The sequence below is a fragment of the Neofelis nebulosa genome, chromosome 13, assembly GCF_028018385.1.
Source record: "Neofelis nebulosa isolate mNeoNeb1 chromosome 13, mNeoNeb1.pri, whole genome shotgun sequence".
NCBI lineage: Eukaryota > Metazoa > Chordata > Mammalia > Carnivora > Felidae > Neofelis > Neofelis nebulosa.
In genome coordinates this window covers 86293897-86312953 of record NC_080794.1, presented here as the reverse complement: position 1 = coordinate 86312953, position 19057 = coordinate 86293897, and the positions used below count along the sequence as shown (strand labels likewise).

Genomic DNA, 19057 nt, shown 5'->3' with positions numbered 1-19057 from the left:
ACGTTCGTTCAGCAAAAATACGCAGAGCTCGGGCTTAGCACAGTGGAAAATTGAGTTAATGGCCTAATGGGTTTCAAATACGTATTTTCATAGTCGAGCTCTATCACGGTGCCTTCCATTTCAAACTGCTTCCCTGTGTAATGTGTATTTGATCCCCCCAAACCCTGGGCAGTTAAGGGTCACTCCCATTTTGCAGATTAAAAACTGAGCCTCTTAAGTCTCAAATCCCCAGACTTGCAACTCAAGAGCCATCTCGTGCTCTCTCTGTTGCAGACATGCTGTTTCCAGGCCCAGTTGGCTGGGAGGTCCCGAGGAACGTGAACATGATTTCTTAAGCATGTGCTGTTCTCTGATGCAGAATTCCAGCGCAGTAAAATAATGTGAATGGCCCCTGAGGTCCGTCCTTTATAGTCGTTTAACCAGACGTGGTTCTTGTTAGAGCTGAGAGCCGAGGTAGCCCTGGGAGTGTGGGTGTGGTGACTTATTTCTCTGCGATCCCGTCCCGCACGCTCTCAAGGCTAAGCGTAACATAGCCCAGCCAGAGAGACACGCGGGGCTGCAAAATCACTTTCTCCTTTGCTTGAACGCGCTGTCACCTTGTTTTAGTCTCAAGCTAACGTGTGGTATGTGGGGGCCTGATGTTCCACACGAGAGAGCAAAGCCCAGACCACGGCCATGCGGAAATGCAAGCCAACGACTCACGCAGACACACGCACGTGCGCACACACGTATGCCCACACACATACACACGTGTGCACGTGCTTCCACTCGGACACACACACACACATACTCACCCTCGTACCCCTTCCGTCTGCAGGACTGTCTGCGGGTTTGGAAATGACTTCACTTTCCTAGGATTCCCTGAACGCCTTTTGCAGTGGCCTCTGCTGACCTTGAGAAGGCCGTGCGTCTACATTTGGGCTTTAGGTGGTAGTTTTTCTCTCCAAAAGAGAGACTCATGAGGGCACATGTTCATGGCAACAGGACACGGGGGGGAAGCCGTCTGGCCTGGAATTAAGAGGCCTATATTCCAGTTCCTGTCGTGCCACCGACCGACTCTGTGGCCTGAGGCAGTCACTTAACCAGTCAGGACCTCAGTTTCCACATCTGCTCGGGAAAGGGGCTGCCTAAAAGAGGAAGACTGGCCTTAGACGGCCTGAAGCTCCCTTACGACTAGAACGTTGTGTGATTCAAACACTAAATCAAGATAGTTTGGCCCATTGCATATGGTGCAGGGTGGGGGTGGGGGGATGCTATAAAATTCCCAAGGAAAAGAGGCATTGAAAATAATTTTCACTCAGCATATTCCCTAACAGACTGTCTGCTCACAGTCCTTTTTAATCACAAGGTCAGGCCATTTTTGTTAGCAATTTAGCAGATAAAATTCCTTTCTTTCTGGTCCACTGAGAGTTGGATAACAGAATTTGGATTTCACTTCCCATATGGCAGAGAGTTGAGGGCTACTATTTTCGAGCTCAAGGGTTCTTACTCGATCTTCCTCTTACCCACCATTACGTTTGATTGATAGGATTAAACAGAAGGAAAATTTATTTTACTGGAGTGGGGAAACGCATTAGGTTAAGTAATAAGTATATAAAATACATGGTTAGAGGTTTTGTAAAGGAAAAGATGTAATTTTGTGGTTATGCATGTTTGCGACTGTTTTCTATGAGAATGCATTGGATCAGCAGAACAGGCAGAGACGACGTGCTAATGGGACAATGTCTTGTTCAGCGACGCCTTTATAGACAAGAGTGCGATAAAAGGAGACAGTAGTTGACAATCTTGAGGCTGTTGAAAGGGGATGCTTTGGGGATGTTTGCAAGGGGAAGCGTTGGGATCCTGTAGCTGCAGGAGGAACCCAGGACCTCCCTGGGCATGATGGACGCCTGCTGGGTCTCTCCCTGGTGTGGCCACACTCACATCCAACCGGCCAAGTGTTGGCGAGTCCACGAGGCCTGGCGGATTCCTGTCTCTTAGCATCCGTCGATGGGAGGCAACATGGCCCTTGGATATGGATGTGGGGGCAAACAGTCCCCTGGAGATACCTGAGCAGGCACAGCTCCCCCCCAACCTCGGCCACCGAGGGCAAAACCCCCCAGAGAGCAGGAGGCCACCTCTCTCCTACTCTTTGTAATCACATTCCTAGCCAATTACGTGGCACGTGGTATGATGGGCATGTCTCTCTTAGCTGTGAGTCTATCCACATGACTGACTGCGTCATAAAAATGATACCCCATTTGTCGGAGTATGTAATGAACCTGCTGAAAAAAATTAAGACTTCATGATATTATAATTGTCCTGGAGAATCTGCAATTTGGGGTGCTAGTAATTATGCCTGGTAATCGAGGAAGGTAACTACTTCTTAGGTTAGTCAGCGGTGAACAGCAGGCTTGATCGCTGTCCCAAGGTAAATCGAAAGCAGTTTTAGCGCCAAGAAATAAGCTCTTAACTCTGGTAGTGACTGAGAGACGGGATTGTTTGGGGATCAGTTTCTGAGAGCGAGGATCCACCCCTACCTCTTCTGTCCATGGTACTCCAACCTCGTTGGTGAACTGGAAATTAATTTTATACTAATTTGTTCTTAGCTCATGCTTTCATGAGCTTGTGTTTCTGGGTGTTTAATTTGAAAGTACGTTTGATAAATACTCTGTTACAAAATAAATGGAGACTGAGAACAAATGAGTTTGAAATTTCCGAGGTCAGTAATTAAGATTATTGTCACTATTGGGTTTTTCACTGTTTAACTAAGACTCAGCTGCCAACGCAACATTTCACAATTCTCCAAAGCGAGGCAAGTTCTGGAATGGATGATGGGTAACAGACAAAAACGAAGATTCCGGGGGCCCCGGGCACCTAAACTGGACGTCATCTACTGCCCTTTTGTCTTCCGAGCCTTCTCCACTCGGACATGCACGCTGGGCACCCAGGACTGAAATCCCTTCCCTGGGATCCCTCTGGTGCCCTGGGGCATTATAATCCAGGTACACAGACCCCTCGTGTTTACAGAATTGCTCTCATGCCTTCGCATGTAACAGGTCCAGGTATCTAGAGAGAGGGGACCGTGGAGCCTTTCAAAAGCTATTTCATGTGGAAATAAAGAGGCAAGCTGGCAGCAGGTCTGGGTGGGTACCTGATGTGACAGGCTGGGCAGGTGTCCCCCCACCACCAACCCTGGGCATTCCTTCCCAAGCCACGGGCACACTGGAGAGGTCAGCCTCGCCATGGCCTTGAGTGCTGTGCTCCTGCCCTGGAATCTTCCAGCCAGAGAGAACTAACCCTTATCCCTGAACTTCCAACCCTTCCTCCGTGGCCTCCTGTCTTTGCACGTGCTTTCCCTCTGTGAGTAGCTCCCTCACCTGCCTTCACCCCTGGGCACCTCGCCACCCCACCCCTCGACATTGTCTGGGGGCCAAAAAGAGCCACAGAACCTTCATTGTTTGCAGTCAATATCATCAACAACATTTAAAAATCCAAGATATGCTACAGGTTCATACAAACTGTAAGCTAAGCTCGTAAGATGATCTGACACAAGGCAATTAAAAAAAAAAAACTAAAGTTTTCCTTTATATAAAAATGATTGCTTTATTTTTAAAGGAAAATAAATTAAAAACTTATTTATTAAAAATAAATTTCCTTGACCTAAAAGTAATGTAAAGACGTTACAGAAAGATGTATAAGACATAATAGAAAAAAGATCCCATTTGTGGTATCTACCCACTACCTTGGAATAAGCCTAATGAAAACTTTCCAACAGCAATATGCAAGAAAATCTAGGACTAGATTGAAGGACATTAAAACAGCTTTATTAACGGAAACATACCGTGTACCTGAACAGGAAACATGGATTTTGATGGATTCTTAACCACATTATTATACTAACAATATAGTCTCAGTGGATTACTACAGAGCTTAAAATTTGATTCTGAAATTCACTTGGAAGAGAAAATAGGCAATAATATCCTAGAAACATTCAAAGCAAAGAACAGAACCAAAGGAAACCTGCCCTCAACAAGGTTGCCGAGACAGCCCTTGAATAAATGGTTCCGGGATGCCTGGATCTCCACATGCAGAAGAAGGAAATTGGGCTCCTACTTCAAGCCATATAAAAAAAAAAAAAAAAAAAAAAAAAACCCGAGCCTTGGAGGGGGCTCGGTTGGTTAAGCATCTGACTCTCGACTCTGGCTCAGGTCACGATCTGACAGTTTGCAAATTCAATCCCCACGTCAGTCTCTATGCTGACAGTGCAGAGCTTGCTCAGGATTCTCCCCCTCCCTCTCTCTCTCTCTTTCTGCCCCTCCCCACCTTGCTGTCTCTCAAAGTAAATAAATAGGCTTTAAAAAACAAAGCGGATCAGGGGCGCCTGGGTGGCTCAGTCGGTGAAGCGTCCGACTTCGGCTCAGGTCACGATCTCACGGTCCGTGAGTTCAAGCCCCGCGTCGGGCTCCGTGCTGACAGCTCGGAGCCTGGAGCCTGCTTCGGATTCTGTGTCTCCTTCTCTCTGACCCTCCCCCGTTCATGCTCTGTCTCTCTCTGTCTCAAAAATCAACATTTTTAAAAAATTAAAAAAAAAAAACAAAGCGGATCAAAGGTGTGAATGTAAGAACTAAAGTTGTAGAATTAATAAAAGAAAACATAGGTGGAAACCTTCAGCACCCTAGGTCAGACCATGGTTTCTTAGGTATGACAGCGAACACGTAAACAACCAAAGGGAAGAACGGACCTCATCAAAAAAATCAAAAAGACCTGCTCGAGAAAATGAAAAGGCAGCCCACAAAATGGGAGAAAATATCTGCAAATCATAGATCATAGCATGTACCCAAGAGAACCAAAAGTGTGTGTCCACCCAGAACGTTGTGTACGAATGTTCATGGCAGCACTATTCACACTCGCTTAAAAGTGGAAACAACCCAAATACCCATTGACCGATGAATGGATAAGCAAAATCCGGCATTTCCATACCATGTGATGTTATTCAGCCATAAAAAGAAATGACCCATTTCTTCCCCAGCTAAGGGAGCCTTGAAAACATCATGCTGAGCGAAAGAAGGCCAGGCACCAAGGGCCACGTGTCGTATGAATCCACTTCCACAAAACGAATGAGTGAGCAAATCCGTAGAGACAGGAAGTCGATCAGTGGTTGCCGGCAGCTGAGACAGGAAGGGAGGCCCCAGGGAAGTGACTGCCCGTTGTGAATGTGCTAACACACTAACCGTATGCTTTTAAAAGGTGAATTCTATGGTATGTGAATTTAATCTTACTCAAAAACAGAGAACTCGTTCTCCCTGACATCAAAATGTATGATGGAACAATAGGAACTAAAACAGCGTGGTATTGGCACAGGAAGGGACAAGTGGAGGTTTGTCACAAGTGGAGCGGCTCGTGGCACACAAAAGCAGGGCTCCGTACATGTGTGGGCATCCCGTATATAGCAGGTAGCAGCTCAGAACCTAAGAAAAGGGCAAACGGTGGGAGAGGAGCACTGGGTCTTAGTTTAGGGGGGAAAGTTAGATTCTCACCTCACACCCCTCAAAAACTAAATTCCAGATAGATTGAAGAGCCAAGTATAAGACTACAGAAATAGACGATAAAGAAGGACGTCCGCGTGACCTTGAGGAAAGTCTCCTTAAGCAATACGCAAACTTCATAAAGAGAAAGATGGAAAATTTGACGTTGTAAGAATTGGAGACTTCTGTTTCCTACAACAAAAGATATCGTAAGTTAATAATAGTAGGCCAAGTATGAACCTCCTGAAATTTTGGAGAACTTCTAGAATCAATAACAAAAGTCAAGACAGCAAGTGGCTGGCCTTGTCATCTCCCGTCTTGAACTGCCTTTCGGATAGTCTCAGAATTTTGTCCTCTCCTCAGTGACAGATAAACTTGACCCCTTTGAAGAAGTGTTATTGGATGTCATTGGCTGCTCAAACCCCTGCGGTCCTGTTTCTTAGCAAAGTCAAGGTGGTCTTGGGAATTTTGGGTTTTGTTGGGCAGGACGGCTGGCCACCAGACTGTGCCCTGGGGAAAGCGAGCGGGCCGCCTGCCATGAGGAGAGGGGCCGCGTGCCCAGGTGGGCTCAGCAGGGACGGCCTGGAGCCCACGAGCCCACCTCTCCTCCTCCACCCACGACACTGCCCTTGGCTGCCAGGCCCCGCAGCTGGCATATGGAGGCCGTGAATGAGGCCAGCTGAGTATGCCCCGCACTTCCTGCCCGTCAGCCTCTTAGCTGAGGCTGCCACATGACCTTTGCCTTGTTGATTCTGGACGGATATCGTCTCAGTAAGGAAGCGTCCGTGCCGCGGTCTCTTTTTTGCAAACGGCGACATTATTTGAGACGTGGGTTCTGCAGGCATGTCACACGGGGATTTTCGTCACGGATGGAGAAGACCTTCCTATTTTGTCTTTCCTGCTGAGAGAGGCTCCCAGCTCTCGCCTGGGCAGTGCAGGGTGGGGCCCTCCACCTCCTCTGTCATCTGCTTTTCTGTTTTCACAAGCCCTAGGCTTCGGACTCATTTTATCACATTTCGCAGTGTGCTTAAATACCCCGTGCGGTTCCCCATCTGGTCACGAAAGACAATTTACAGGTGGGTAAAAATGGCGGGGCCTGTGAGATTTGTCCTGCCGCCGGATTTCGTGAGGCACCCCGCGTCAGGGCTTTCCCGAAGGGTGTCAGACAAAAGCAGGACTGGGGCGCAGCTGACACCCCACTGATCATCCTGAAGTAAATCAGGCCCTCGTGCCAGAGATCCTGGCTGGATCACGCTGGGTTTAGCATGAAATATTAAGGGGCACCTGGGTGACTTACTGGTCGAGCGTCCAACTCGTGATTTCAGCCCGGATCATGATCCCAGGGTTGTGGGATCGAGCCCCACATCGGGCTCTGTGCTGAGTGTGGAGCCTGCTTGGGATTCTCTCTCTCTCTCTCTCTCTCTCTCTCTCTCTCTCCCTCCCTCCCTCCCTCCCTCTTCCTCCCTCCCCCACCCAGCCCCTCTCCCCCATGCTCACTCTCTCTAAATTAAATAGAATTGAAAATAAATAAATATTAAGACCGGTGGTTCAATATTTCATGCCAAAGAGACGCCTGTAGCTGCCAACGCGTGAAGGTGATTGGGGGCGGTTGTGAGTGGGCGAGAAGGCACCGAGACTGAGCCTCCTGTCTCCTCCTTCCAGGGTCACTGTTACTACCACGGACACGTGCAAGGATCCTCCGGTTCCACAGCCAGCCTCAGCACTTGCTCTGGCCTCAGGTAAGCGGCTCCGGTCTGCCCCACAACTGCGACCTCTTCTTCTCGAGCATCGAGAGTAAATGGCAAAGGCAGAGAAGCCCCGCCTGACAGCTCGCAAGAGCACAGCGGGCCCCGGGGGCTTCAGTTTCTCTGCCACCACAGACTCTTTCTAGAAGGTTCTACGGGCCTGGTCAGTCGAGAGCCACTGAACCGGCGGAGTTACTCCACCCTGGGATTTTGTGACTGTCTTTCGTTCATGTGGCCCATGTGCTCAGTAATTCCCGGTGTGAAGAGGTAGGACCTCAGGTATTGGCGTTCGGGCTGCTTGCTTGGTACACAGGCACAGACCTCCTGTCGCTAAGAGACAAAGCAGAGGCACCAGTTTAACAGAGTTCAAGGTGAGCTGAATATAGGCGTGGGGTGTGGGGGCTTCTGCTACGAGGCTGTGGCCCGTGTCAGGACACCGTTCTCTTCTGTGGCTGGACGAGCCCGTACAGCTCATCCTTCCAGACCACACTCATTGGCCACCAGCTGGCTCTCGTGCGCTCCCCGGCAAAACCAGCCTGTCTGACAAATTTCCAGCTGCCTCGGCCTTTTTCCTGGGTTTATTCACTGCCTTTGTGAACCGACAGCTTGAATCCCCCAAGCCCTGCTTTGCTTGGGCCCCGGGGTGCCTTCGGGGACAGAGAGAGGACGGCCTGGGTGCCAGCTTCCGTGAGACCAGGGCTGTGTCCTGTGTCAGCCGTAACGCCATGTCTCTGGGAGTCCCATGTGGGAGCCTACACACACACACGCACACACACACACACGCACACACAAGCTCCCACAAATGTGAGGGAGGTGGTGACCACACTGGCCCTTGTCAGGGTGTTAGCCGCAGATGAAGACAGAGCCTCAGTGAATGTTAACGGGAAATGGGCGCGTTCTCAGAAACGGTGCCTCCCATTAACCTGGACACATGTAACAAACACACCTGGACTAATAAAGAGCAGCGGTGGCCTGTGCCTTCCTGGCCACACTGGCAGCGGTGAGGAGCTCTCCAGCGCGACCCAGAACCCGGGGCCCGGCGCGCGCCCAGGGGCACGCTGGCAGGTGCCTGTCCCCGCGTGGGGCACCCGGTGCCAGCCGCACGCCCTGGTGTCCCCTCTGCCTGCCCCTTACTCTCACTCGCGTGTCAGGCGCCCAGAGCCGAGCGGCCCCTTCCACCCCACCCCTCTCTCCCTCCCGTCCCGTCCCCGCCCCGACGTGCCCTCCATTAACGCGCAACGTGCGTCCTTCCGAGCCGCCACCCACGCTTTTTGACCCCGGCCACCTGCACAATTTACGAAGGTCGCCGGAGAGCATCCTGCCTCTCTCAGCAGTTTGTTTTTGTGTTTGGCTCGTTTGACACCCATCCTTTCCGGCTGACGTGGGGCTGGCTCCTTCCTTTGACAAACACGCTTGAATTCGCCGCGTCCCTTCACACGCTCCCCGATGTGCACGGAGGTGGTTTCCAGCTTTTCTCGGTTGCAAACGGTGCTGCGCTGCACGGGGGGGCCTCGGACGCTCTGTGCCTCCGTGCGCAGGCCCCGGAGGAGCGAGTGCTGTTGTGACAGTCCCGCCACCCTGTTCCTCCACGTGGCCGCCTCGCTTTCCACTCTGGCCGTCGGAGGCGAGCGCCGTCTCTCCTGACATCTTCCCCCATCCCTGAAATACCTGCTGTACTCAGTGTTTATCACTGGACTCCGACAATATGTACAAACAAGCTCACCCTCCTCCCTCCCCCCTCCCCCTCCCCCCCCCTTGGGTAAAATGCCAGCAGTGCCCTCGTCCTGTGCATGCAAAGCCCTGCGCGCGCGCGTGTGTGTGTGTGTGTGTGTGTGTCTATCTTCATAAAAATAGTCACATCACACAGTTCACTCTCCGGCTTGCTCTGTCCCCTGATCCTTCTGTCTCCGCAAGTCAGGAGGCAGAGACTTGAATCTCTTTTTGGTTCGCTCCATGGAGGGCATACACGCACGCACGCTTCTGCGCACTATTGCTTTTAGAAAGCGTTTTTGGTATCCCGTCCGAGTAACGCTACGGAGCTTAGAAACGCCCGCCGATCTGATACGAGAACAGAGCTATCTTGCTGTTGTTGGATTTGCTGCTCTGCTGTTACTCGTTCTTCGGCAAACGTTCCTTGAGCGCGTCCTCGTGCCAGCGCCGAAGGACGCCAGGGGTGAGCCGTGCGGACGCCTGCAGGAAGCACATTGCTGCCAGAGGGAACAGTATGCGCGAAGCCCCCGAAGCCGGAAAATGCCCGAGGTCGGGGGACGGTGTGGCTGGAGTGGAGCAGGAAAAGGAGGCAGCGGACGCTGAAGTCAGAGGAAGAACAGAAGGGCGGGATCGGGAGGGGCCTTGGCCTCCCTCTTCTGTATAACGGGTGTCACGGGAACCTTGTGCTGAGGTCTGACTTACCGTTTCCACAGGTCACTGTGTGGCCACCGCGCTGAAAACAGGCTGTAGGGAGTACATGCGAGAGCAGAGCTCAGCTAGATACCTTCCCAGTAATCCTGATGAGCGGCGGGGGCCTGGACGGGGGCCTGGATGGAGCCGGCACCCGCAGACGTGCGAGAGTCCAGAGACGTCCAGAGACGTCCAGAAACGTCTTCAGGGGTTTGGAGAGGCTGGTGACTGTAGCATCTACACACTTCTGACCATTGCCTTCTCCACTGAAAGTGCTCTGTGTCTGAGTCTCGCTCCCCCGAGGTGGCGTGGGGCACAGCTACATGAAAGGACCAAGCCCCTGCTCCTGAGTGACGACGGAGGAAGCCGTGGGGAAGTCACTGACGAGGCAGGGGCGGCCATACACGCGCGGGCCCAGCAGGCGTGGTGGGCACCAGTAGAAGTGACGAAGCACCTCGGTGGCAGGTGACGATATGCAGAAACGAGGACAATGGCTCACCTTGGAAGCACTGAGGTCCCGAGGGAAGGACTTCAAACAGTGAAGTCTGTCTTGAAAGGCTGTTGGGGGAAGTGGTGCCAGCCAGGTTTCAGCTGGGGCGGGGAGGTGAAAGGATATTCAGGAGAGAGTCAGGGGGAGGGTAGTTTGGGGATGGACCGTGAGTCCCAAGAGCACAGTGGGAAGGTTCGAGGGGCAAAGAGAATGAGGCTGGGAGTCAGGAGATTTAAGAGCTGTGTGGGGCCAGGGCTCAGTCTTCATGCAAAAGCCAGAGCTCAGGCTCCTGGGGGAGACAGAGGTGAGCAGAGGTGAAGGACAGGATGGGGTCAGACCTGATGGCATCTGGGACGAAGGGGGGTGACCAGTTCAAGGCGGATGATCAGGGGCCACCACGAGATGTTTCTGCCCTCGCACACAACAGCCCGGGCAGTGAACCCAGCTGTGCAACAGTGGACAAGTCACCGGGCCTCTCTGAGCCCCAGTTTCCTTGTGTGAAAATCGAGATAAAGTCTCCGGCTGAAATGGTGGCTTTGAAAGCAGATGCAGCGACCTATAGGAGAGCCAGCCCCGTGCCTGACCGTGAACGAGCAGCCGGTGGAAACACCATCAGACTCTCGAGACTGTCTCACGTTCTTTGATTCTGGGACCGGGCCAGGCGGGAGGTATGCTCACGCGGTACCTCTGGGCTCATTCTATGCAAAGCTGTACTCTTCCTGAGGGAACGGGGTTGGACACCCGCAAGGCCATAGTGGCAAAGATCACATGTGGGACTCGCAGACACCCTGCCCTGTGGGGTACCCAGTAGGCTTGAAAGGAGAATCTCTCGTACACACGTGGAAAGGGAAAGTCCAAAATGTACCGTTGCTTCTCTCTGGAGCCTAAAAGATGGATCTGTTTGTTTAAAGGCCATTTATTGAGGGCCAGGTGTTTCTTCAAGGCTTCAAGTTAATATAAAGGCCAATGTGAATGAAGAACAGGAAAGCTAATTCCAACTGGCTTAAAAAACAAAAAACAAAAAAAAAAAACAAGCAAAAGTTGGAGGTAGTCTCATGCTACTTAAAAGGCCAGGAGTGGCTTCAGGCATGGCTGGATCCAGGGTGTAACTAATGCTACCAGAGTCCACCCCATCTCTACTCTGGCCTCCACCTTCTTCTGTGTTGGTTTTATTTTCATGCACAGCTGATTTTTGTGGTCACAGAGAGGCTGCAGGCAGCAGGCAGCTCCGGGCTTACATCCTCAGAGGGCAGGTAAGAGAGTGAGGTCTGCCTTTTGAGTTCAGCAGAGTTCCCCAAAACACAGCTGATTGGCCCTAACTGGGTCCCAGGCCCATCCCTGAAGCAGTCACAGTGGCCAGTGGTAGTTATGACGCTCTGGTTTAACTCCCTGAGCCAACCTGGGGGTGAGCCATCCCCAACCCTGGGAATGGAAACTGGGGAGAGTGCGTGCATCAAGGGAAACCAGTGAGCTTTTGCCAGAGAAAGGACGAATGAGGGCCAGGATCCTTGGAAATGAATGAGCCCCCTCCACACATTGCTGAAGAAGTTTCAGACCGTCAAAGTGCAGACGTATCTGGATCGGTCTGATAATAATTTTCAGGTGATTTTTCATAGGCTTCTCAAACTTTTTTTTTTTTAAGGATATCTTTCTTTTTTCCCCAAAGTTTATTTATTTTTGAGAGACAGAGACAGAGCGTGAGTGGGGGAGGGGCAGCGAGCGAGGGAGACACAGAACCCGAAGCAGGCTCCAGGCTCCGAGCCACCAGCACAGAGCCCGACGCGGGGCTCGAACCCATGAACTGTGGGATCATGACCCGAGCCGAAGTCGGATGCTCAACCGATTGAGCCACCCAGGCGTCCCTCAAACTCTTGATGGGTAAAGAAAAAAGGGGTATCTCCAAGGTATTCCTGAGAGCTCCTTTTTATGATAAAAACAATTTCCTAACCAGTGACATTAACTAATTTTCTTAAACGAAAAGGAAAAATTGGGGAGTATTTCCCAGAGTGATATTCAAATGGGATAAATCTGCCCTCTGTGCTTGGCCACGCCCCTCGGTCACAACTCCCATCCTTCTTCCCAGGGCTGCCCCCAAAGGGGAAGGTCACTGTCCTCCCGCACAGAGAGGTCAGCCTCCCTGCCCAGATTGTGCGGTGTCCGATTCCCAGCCTGCACCCCTCCTCGTCTCCGGCACTTGGACAATGTTCCCTCCCGGGCGCTTGGCCCAGACCATCATCCGACCAAGAGGAACCCTGTCAAATACTAGTGGCTGGGGTTTCAGGAAAAGTCAGAAGAGCAGGTACTGGGCCATCTGGGGTCGACCACCAAGAGGGGTGGGAGCGGCGGTGGGGAGCCCCGAGTGGGGATGGCGCTCCTGGGAATTTTGACTTCCCAGATCGTTGTGCCGTTGTTACAAAAGCAGCAGACCGTGCACCGACAGAGAAATTCCGGAGTCGTGTAGTCAACCTCGAGATCCCGTAAGTGGAGAATCAGACCAGAGAAAAGGCTGTGTTTCATCAACTGCTCTCACTGGAGGAAGAACCAATGGAGACGGGCGCTAAAGGAGAAAGGCAGCTAGCACGGCCCCAGCCAGTGGATTCTGAGAAAGAAAGTAGGGATTCAAAATTCAGTGTGGTGTGACCCCAAAACACATTCAGATCGAGGACTGTGGAGGGAAACTCAAATGTCCTAGGGGACACATGACTTGGAGGCCAGCAGATTGCTTTTGCGGAGAAAGAACATCCTGCTCTGCTTCCAAAGGGCTCGATCAAGAACTCAGTCCCGGAGCAGAGAAGAGTGGGGACAAGCCACCAAGTCAGCCTTCTTCATTTGAAGCTGAGTGGGGAGGACGATAAGGAGAGAGAAGCATAAAGATCCGGGTAGAAAGCAAGATAAAAGAGGAAAGAGCTCTTTAATCGAGGGGAGTGCAGTGCAAGGCGGAAAACAGGCCATAAAAGTGAGTGCGGCCGCGGAGTCTGTCCCTGCTTCGAAGGGACTCCAAGCCAAGTGCAAAGTTCAGGCATAAGTTAATTTTCTACTACATCGCACGTGGCCCCGAAATGCCCCGTCCTCGTCGGTGCAGTTTCAGGGCAAAGATGCGGGATTCTCCTTTGACGTTCTGATCTGTTATTTTCTCTCCCGGCTCGGTGTCTGGCCCCCCACCCCTCACCTCACCTGCCTCACGGGCCCCCCCCCCCCATGAGCATCAGAGACTCCTCCAGGCCGCAGAGCGCGGGGACCCAGCTGTCGCGTTGCCGGGGACAGAACCCTGCTCCCGCCCTAGAGGCCCTAAGCTGCCAGCACGGACACCCGGCCCCGGCACACTCCCCCATGTCCTGATTTGATTCGTAAATGCCACCTTCCCCTCCCCGTCCTGCTCTCTGCCTGCAGCGGGAGCTCCTTGAGGGAAGGGACCGTCTGGCACCATTTCCGGTTCCCTCGCTCCGCCCGCTCGGTTCCGACTCGCGTCTGGCACGACAAGTCTTGGGGGCTCACGCTTTGGGGATTGGCCAAGAGTTTTGCCATCACCTGCAGGCGTGGTGGTTGAAATTAGGCTTAAACCTAACTCAGGCCCACCGTTCAGTTGATAGATGAGGAAACTGCTGTCTAGAGTTGCAGACGAGCATTGGTTATGAGAATAACTGTACTTCGACACGGGGGTTAGGATCCTGGGGCGCAACGTGCACACGCGCGCACACTTACACCGTCATACCCGTGCCCTTGCACACTCACATTTGCATGCTCACACGCACATACTAACACGTGCATGCACACATATGCCGTGGGGTGGTGGTGACATTCAGGGGACGCCAGACTGCGTCCATCATTACAGTTTCTGCTTTCACGACGGGGAGGCCAGAGTTATCACCACCACGGTGCGGAGCAGCTGAGAGGCTCCGTCACCTGGGGCCCCGTCCTGACGCCCCGGCTGGGAGCTGCCGATCCCACAGCAAACGACACTGTCCCCGCTTTCCTCCAACCAGCTTCTGTTGAGAGAGAGAGGGAGAGAGGGAGGGAGGCATCTCCTGCATTTATGCAGGGCTCTGCATTCTTCGTGCCACGCTCACCAGAGCCAGTGGGTGTCACACTCCTCAGGTGACAGATGCAGAAGTGGGGTCCCGGGGTCGCTCGGCTGCGTCCAGCAAAACCACCTCAGTCCCAAGTCTGGCTAACCCCTCGTTCCATATTAGTCCTGCTAAGCCTTTTGCACAGTTTGGAGCCGATCTTCTTTTGCAGCCCCGTCGTCCTCTACCGTGAGGAAGCTCCCCCTTCCCAGCCGCACTGGTTTCTAGCTGTTTCCAAAACATGCCTCACACATCTTGCCGTCTTTATCCCTGGTTGCCCCTCTGCGTCGGACGTGCTTCTCTCCCCACCTCCCATTTGGCTCTGGAAGGTTCACCAAGTCAAATGATGCCTCCTTCACGAAGCCCCGCCCCGACCCCAGAGCCCACCCGGGGACCCAGGAGTTTGGATTTGGACATTTTGGAGTTTTGAGGGAGAGTGGAGCAGGGGCGAGCCCACACTTTATAAATATCTGCTCACATCTGTGTGTTAAAGCGTCCATCCTTCCTCACTCCGTTGATAGTTGACTGGTATATCTCGCTATACGTTTGCATACCTTGTAAGGACCTTCAGGATGGGGAACATTTCTGATACGTTGCTTGTAGCACCTGAAGCTCTTAGCACTGGCCGTCAGTGGGGGAGACAGTACAAAATGCTTTCAAAAATTCAATTCCATAAAAATATTCAGATGCAAGTCTATGTGTTACCCCCAATAAACACACACATCGTTGTGTTCCTTTAAACCGTGTGATATAAAATCGTCACACTAGATTTTATATAATGAAATCAAATATAGCACGAAATGCAGAAATACTTCTTGCCACATGCTATCGAAAGATAGTAAGTCAACTTAGTTTTCAAAGGGCAGCACTGACCATGTAGTGATCCACGGAATCAGAAATAACCATTCTAACGAAAGTAAGTATTTGCAATTTAAGGCAAAGACAGACACTGTAAAAAACAAAAACAAAAACAAACCCTCTGCTTTAATGGAGGAATCGTTATTTTATTATTTGCAACTCAACAAACAAGTTGAATTGACCCATTTGAAGAAAGGAAGCGGAAATCTCAGCTGAGGAGGTGAGAAGGGAAAGGAATCTCAGGAGGAAACGCAGACGGAGGGAGCGAGGCAGCCTGGGAATGAGCCACGGCCTCTACCCCGTCCGGTCCCATGTGCTCACCGCCCTTCCCGGCGCCTCGTCGCTTGACTCTGGTCACTCACCTGGGCAGATGTGGCTTTTTACAGACCTCACGGCTCAACCTAAATGGCCTGCGGCGAAATGGTCTAACGGGCCAGGAAGTCAGGTGCGCGGAGATGATCTTGCCTTTACTTTCCGGTCTGCTGGACCGTGAGTTCCAGGCAGGCAGGGCCCTGGGCTCAACCTAGAACCTGCCCTGTTGTAGGTGTCCAGTCACCTTTGGTGGCATAAACGTGCTCTCCCCAAGCCATCAAGTGGTCGGTGACACTTAGTCCTAGCCTGTCCAAAATTGTTTTAAAAATCTCTGGAGCGCAGTAGGCCATGTTAACGGAGAAATTGTCAGGGAGTGGAGGTGAAGCCAACCCGGCCCTGAGCCCTGCACTGGGACCCTCTGCTCACTCTTCTTCTAGGGGCTGGCCTCCACGGCCTGCCCTCCGCCCCATGGCCACGCCTACCGTTGCAGACCAGGGCTCTCCGTGTCCCTGCCTTCCTCCTCCCCTGGGGACATTGAGTCCTCAGTCCTGCAGGATCATCTGTGGCAGCCAGTGCTGGGGTCACAGCTCCTCCGCTCCCTCTGCAGGGCGGCGCCGGTGTCCCTCCCGAAGGTCACCCAAGGTCAAGTGTGGGCTCTCCCCTGCTCCACTCTGCCTCGAAACTCCAAAACCTCCAAATCCAAACTCCTCCGTTCCCGGTTGGGCTCCCCTCCTGCCTCTTTTCCATGAAAGGTCCAGCCCGCCTCTGGCGCCTCAACTTGGCCCCCGGTGACCTTTGATGACCCCCCCCATCGTGCTCACGGCCCCCGCACGCTTCCGCATAAAGTGTCTCCTGTTCCCATTTCCCCGTCCCCACCCTGGATCAACCCTTGCTCCAAAAATCTTTCGGTGCCTCCCACCCATGCTTCCTGCCTCCGCCCTTTCCTTCACAGCCATCTTGCACATTCCAGAAGGTCGTGTTTCAAAAACGCGGCTTGAGCCTGACGCGAGTCCTGCCACCCCGCTGCACGCAAAGCCACGCGGCTCCCCGCGGCCCACTCGCCCCTCCCGCGCTTGTGCCAGGGTTCCCGCACACGCCCGCTGCTCACCGGCTCACGTACTGGTCGCCCACTGGTCATGGCAGTCCCCGCGCTGGGCCAGGAAAACCAAAACAAACGAGGAAGATACTCCCTGGGCGTGGAAAGCAGCCAGATGACATTTGCACGCCGCGCAGCGAGGGCTGTGAGGCGGGGCATCCACAAAACCGCAGGGGAAACCACGGAAGGGACCGGCATGCCGGGCGATCCTGAAGGTCTGGCTGGGCTGGGCCGTGAGGGGTAAGCGTCAGCCCGGAAGGTCACTGCAGCCAAGGGCAGCCACGGGAACCGTGACAGGCCTTCGGGTGGGGACGCTGAGGAACGGGACATGGCCCGGGCCTTAAAGCAGCCGGCATCCCAGCAGGTCAGAGGGGTGGCCGCCAATGGTTACACTGCAGAATCTAAGAGAGCGTCGTGGGGTGGGGGCAGGGCAGGCAGAGGAAAGAGGGGACACGCAGCAAGAGCAGAGTCCTGGCGGGCAGGAGGCCGGAGCTGTATTAGAGGCACACTGTAGTGCGCACGGAGGGCGCGGACCGGTACGTGACGAGGCCGTGGTGCAGCCAAGGCCAAAGCCAGGGGGAAGGATGGAGGCAGAGGACAAAGCCTGCATCGTGGGTCCCGCCTTCCTTCCGCGGCCCCCACCGTGCGTCTGCACCTGCCCTCCCGTGTCCTCAGTGTTCGCCTGCGCTCTCTGACCTTCCTCTCTCCTTGACTCTTGCTCCTTCGAGGCCGCTCACCTGCCCTCCAAGCCCTCCCCATCCTCCCAGACTCCCCTCAAGGCCCCGTGTTTCACACAGGCCATTTGTGACCCCTCCCTCTGTCAGCACCGGGCTGACCACCCATCCCGTGGGCGGCCTTTGCCCTCGAGCTCCGCTGTGGCCTCCCCGGCGCGAGTCCTTGGTGACTGAGGCGAGAAGGCCGGTCACCCCGTGTGGCCAAGGACGAGGGATGGGTTTGGGAGCCACGTCCACCTGGGGCTTCCCGGCTGTGCCGCTGACCAGCTGTGTGACTGGGTGAGTTGCCTGGCTGCCATGACGAGAGACCCCGAACTTGGGGGCTTAGAGCGACAGAGATTTCTTCTGTCACAGTCCTTGAGGCCGGAAGTCTGAAGTCAAGGAGTCAGCAGTGTTGGAGGGAGGATCCACCGTGGGTCCCTCCTGGCTCCTGGCGGCTCCTGGCAACCCTTGGCGTTTCCTGGCTTGTGTCACTCTGGTTTCTGCCTCCACCTTGATGTAGCCTCCCCGCCATGTCCCTGTCTTCTCCTTTTTCTCTAAAGGCACGTGTCATTGAATTTAGGGCCCACCATGAATCCAGGATGAGCTCACCTTGAGATCAAATCACACCCGAAAAGACCCTTTTTCCAAGGGTTCCATTCCTAGGTACCTTTGTTGGAACTTAGACATATCTTTTTTGGGCAACACTATTCAACCCACTACAGTGACCTTGGACTCTTATCATTGGCTTCCTCTTAGTGAAAGGGGCTCATGATACCTGCTCTAAAAAGATTGCTCTAAATATTAGAGAAAACAGAGGGATTCAAAAGCCTGGCTCATGGGGCGGGAGAGCATAAGGAGTGACTGTTGATGGGTATATAGTTTTTTGGGGGGTGATGAAAACATTCTAGAATCAATGGTGATGTTTGCACAACTCACTGAACGTACTAAAAGTCATCGAGTTGCATGGTGTAAAAGAGTGACCTTAATGGTATGTGAATCATTTCTCGATAAAGCTGTTGTTTTTAGAAAGGAGCCTGACTCACGGGGTGGTCTCTTCATAAATCGTAAGCTGCTATTATTATTACTGATGTGCCAGTCACAACTGTTATTAAAATCTTTTATAATAGTTTAACATTTTACCTCTTCTGTCATGCCTCCCAAACCCGGACGTGAATTACATTTGAAACGGGAACCATGGGTGAGATATCCTTGTGTGTTCTACCTTAGCTAGCCTGGGCTTTGCATGCAGTAGGGGGCACTGTCTATTTGTTTTGATTGTACATGAGTCGTTCTCATGGAAATTACTCGTTGGAAATAAGCCCAACGGGGCTTGCGTGTTCGGTAACATCGCTGCGATCGCTGTATCCAGCGTGCGTGAGGTGGGATATTACTTTTACCCATGGGCTCCCCCAGGAAAGGACTGAAATTAGATTTCATGCCAACCGCAGTTCTAACTTATGACTGACAGCCTGATATTGAGACCAGAAGTCTTTTTTTTGCCACGAAAATTCAATTAGCAGTTGAACATGGAACCGGGTCCGGAAAATTCACACATTCTAATCGTTGCCTTATTACAGGTAGTCAAAATCCATGCGCCACTCTCCGACTTGCCCGGGAGTCGTAAGAAAGATCATACTAAGAACCACAGCAGGGGGCCGTGTTATTGCCTGATGCGCCACTGCTTTGGAGATTAAAAACTGAATTTTGAGAAAAACAAAAACTTATCTGGAGGAAATATAGGCCTCCTGAGTTTTCACTTTGAGAGCTAACAAAGTCAATTTAAAATTTTAATAGATTCCTCTTTGTTGCCGTTGAAGGAAAAACACCACGATTTTAAACTTTTAAGGAAGGCTGCCTATATTCAAAGCA

General features: G+C 52.6%; 1 protein-coding gene across 3 annotated transcripts in view; it reads left to right on the top strand.

Annotated features, from left to right (window-relative positions):
• Positions 1–19057, top strand: part of ADAM12 (ADAM metallopeptidase domain 12) — a 351526-nt gene that overhangs the window by 223397 nt on the left and 109072 nt on the right. For all 3 annotated transcript variants that reach the window (XR_009252729.1, XM_058698080.1, XM_058698079.1), the window contains exon 5: positions 7170–7246. Coding sequence is in view for 2 of the 3 variants with exons in the window: in XM_058698080.1 (XP_058554063.1) it covers positions 7170–7246 (77 nt within the window). In the remaining variant the exon portion in view is untranslated. The remainder of the gene's footprint in view (positions 1–7169; positions 7247–19057) is intronic.